At 36.8% G+C, this 3,381-nt stretch overlaps 1 protein-coding gene across 1 annotated transcript in view; it reads left to right on the forward strand.

The window, feature by feature from the left end:
- The window catches only part of RIMKLB (ribosomal modification protein rimK like family member B), a 38,597-nt gene that overhangs the window by 21,699 nt on the left and 13,517 nt on the right, over window positions 1–3,381 (forward strand). The window contains exon 3 of the mRNA XM_007937159.2: window positions 956–1,042. Coding sequence (XP_007935350.1) covers window positions 956–1,042 — 87 coding nt within the window. The remainder of the gene's footprint in view (window positions 1–955; window positions 1,043–3,381) is intronic.

Here is a 3,381-nt window from a genome sequence, read left to right on the forward strand (position 1 = left end):
GAAAATTTACAGAGCAAATACACTTTCCATACAACAGTTCACATACACTTTGTCTCATGACAGTGACCACAATTTACCACAATGCAACATTTCCCCTCTTTCTTCCTCCCGATAGTTACCTCTTCCCTGTGTCCATCCCTCCACGTCTTAATGCTTTTGAGACATTATAGGTTATATAATCATTCTACAATTTTGATTTTAAGACAGTGGAAAGAGAAAATATTTAAAGTTTGGGGTTTAAAATTTTAGAAATGAATCATCTTTAATTTATGATCTTGCACTTATTTAATGAACTTTTTTCCAGGTTTAATTTTTCTATTATTATGTTGATTTTTACAACCACAATCTACTTTTGCACTAATCTTGCTATTTTATCATTTGTTCCTGAGAAATAACAGCAGTAAGAAGAAGACTTAACACTGAGTAGCTATATGTAGAAAAAACTCTGATTAATAATTGATAAGAAAATTGGTAAGGATGTTTGATGATAAAGAGAATCTCTGTGTGTGTCTGTGTGTGTACACACGTTTGTACTTACATGAGCTCACTATGTCATCAACTTTGCTTACTGATTCACTCTTTAGTTCCTTAATTCTACCCGGGAATTAAATATATAAAGTATGTGTCAGGACTTATGTTATTTAAGTGATAAAAAGATGAAAAATGTCAGAAACCCCTGTTACCTGAAAGGTACTTAATTTATTCTGGTTATCAGAGTATGTGTATTTTAAGACAGCTATTAAGCATTTTAAAAGGAGGGTTTGTTTTAAACTGACATTAACTGTATTTTCAGCTAATGTTTTTTATTTTCTCCTGGACAAACTAATTGAACTATCAGGTTCTTACTTTTTACCTCCCTTTAAGCATTGCTTTGTGTTACTGCTGTTTTTAGTATAGATAAATTTATCACAAAACAGCTCTATTGATGTTCTTCTTAAATTTGTTTTGTTGCCAGGTGGCCATGAAAATTTTGCTAAAATGATTGATGAAGCAGAAGTATTGGAGTTCCCAATGGTAGTGAAGAATACACGGGGTCATAGAGGTGTGTATGAGTTGTTGCTCTAGCACATGCTTTTGAGATTACTCTTGTGATTTAATATAAAGGTGATTTCTGTTCTTTTCAGTGGTTATGCTAGAAATTTTAACATGTATACTTAACTTAGACTGACTTTCAAGTTAGTACTGTTAACTTTACACCACTCGTCTGTCAGTTTGTTGTACCATGGTAGCTTGGGTGTTACTGTGAGGCTGGATGCTATGCCATCAGTATTTCAAATACCAGCAGAGTCACGCAAGGTGGACAGGTTTCAGCAAAGCTTCTAGACTAAGACAGACTGGGAAGAAGGGAGGGGCCATCCACTTCTCAAAGAATTGGCCAGTGAAACCCTTATGAATAGCAGTATAACACTGTCTGATATATTACTGGAAAACTATAAATAGCCCTGAAACATTGTCTGATGTAGTGCCAGAAGATGAGCCCCTCAGGCTGGAGGGCACTCAAAATAGGAATAGACAAGAGTTGCCTCCTTAGAGTAGGTTGATCTTAATGATGTGGATGGAGTAAAGCTTTAAGAACCTTCATTTGCTGACATGGCATGACTTCATATGAGAAGAAACAGCTGCAAATATCCATCAGTAATCAGAACATAGAATGTATAAATCTAGGAAAATTGGAAGTTATCAACAATGAAATGCATAAAGATCGATATCCTAGGGATTATTGTTGTATTGTTGTTATGTGCTGTTGAGTTGGACACAACTCATAGCAACCCTTCCTTGGGTTTCCAAGGCGGTATTACTACAGAAGTAGATTGCTCAAACTACCTTCCGAGGAGTGGCTGGTGGGTTTGAACCGCCAGCTTTCTGGTTAGCAGTCAAGCGCCTTAGGTACTTGCTGCCAGAACTCCCACCATGCTATCAATGATAGGGTAATATCCATATGCCTGTAATGAAGATATGGATATTATCCTATCACTGAGAACATTGTACTTCAGAATAGATCTTGATACATTCTTTGTCATTATGAATGCCACACCATTCCTCTTCAGTTTGAAGAATGTGTAAATTATTGAACAATATCATTAATATCCATACTCCTGCAAGGAAGACCAATTAATACTACTATTCAAATTTACGTACTAACTACCATAGCCGAAGATGAGGAAATTGAAGATTTTTACCAACTTCTGCAGTCTGAAATTGACCAAACATACAATCAGGATGTGTTGATTATCACTGGTGATTGGAATACAAAAGTGGGAAACGCAGAATCACCAGTAGTTGGAAAATAAGGCATTAGTGATAGAAATAATGCTGGAGATTGCATGATAGAAGTTTGCAAGACCAGCAACTTACTCATTGCAATACCTTTTCTTCCAAAACACAAACGGTGGCTATACACATGGGCTTTGCCAGATAGAGTACACAGGAATCAGACTGACTACATCTGTGGCAAGAGGTGATGGAGAAGCTCAGCATCTTCAGCCAAAACATGGCCAGGAGCTGATTGTGGAACAGATCGTGAACTGCTCGTAATGCATGTTCAAGTAGAAGCTGAAGCTGAAGCTGAAGACAATTAAAAGAAGTCCACGAGAGCCAAAATATGACCTTGAATATATCCCTCCTGAGTTTAGAGACCATCTAAAGAACAGATTCGATGCATTGAACACCAGTGACCGAAAGGAAGAAAAGACCAAAATGGATGTCAGAAGAGAGTCAGAAAATTGCCCTTGAATGGAGAGTAGCTAAAGCATATGGAAGAAATGACAGGATAAAAGAGCTAAACAGAAGATTCCAAAGAGCCGCTCGAGAAGAAAAAGTAAATTATTAAATGTGCAAAGACCTGGAGTTAGAAAACCAAAAGGGAAGAGCACACTCAACATTTTTCAAGCTGAAAGAATTGAAGATAAAATTCAAGCCTCAAGTTGGAATATTGAAAGATTCTATGGGCAAAATATTGAATGGTGCAGGAAACATCAAAAGAAGATGGAAGGAATACACAGAGTTACTGTACCAAAAAGAATTGGTGTATGTTCATACATTTCAGGAGGTGGCATATGATCAAGAACCAATGGTAATGATGGAAGAAATTGAAGCTGCACTGAAGGAATTGGCAAAAAACAAGGCTCCAGGAGTTGATGGAATACCATATTTATACCTGTTCCCAAGAAAGGTAATCCAACAGAATGTGGAAATTATCCAACGATATCATTAATATCACATACAGGTAAAATCTTACTGAAGATAATTCAAAAGGGGTTGCAACAGTATATTGATAGGGAACTTCCAGAAATGCAAGGTGGATTCAGAAGAGGATGTGGAACAAGGGATATCATTGCTGATGTCAGATGGATCTTGGCTGAAAGCAAAGAATACCAGAAA

Source organism: Orycteropus afer, unplaced genomic scaffold, assembly GCF_000298275.1.
Source record: "Orycteropus afer afer isolate SDZICR_OR568_19922 unplaced genomic scaffold, OryAfe1.0 scaffold00040, whole genome shotgun sequence".
Classification (NCBI taxonomy): Eukaryota; Metazoa; Chordata; class Mammalia; order Tubulidentata; family Orycteropodidae; genus Orycteropus; species Orycteropus afer.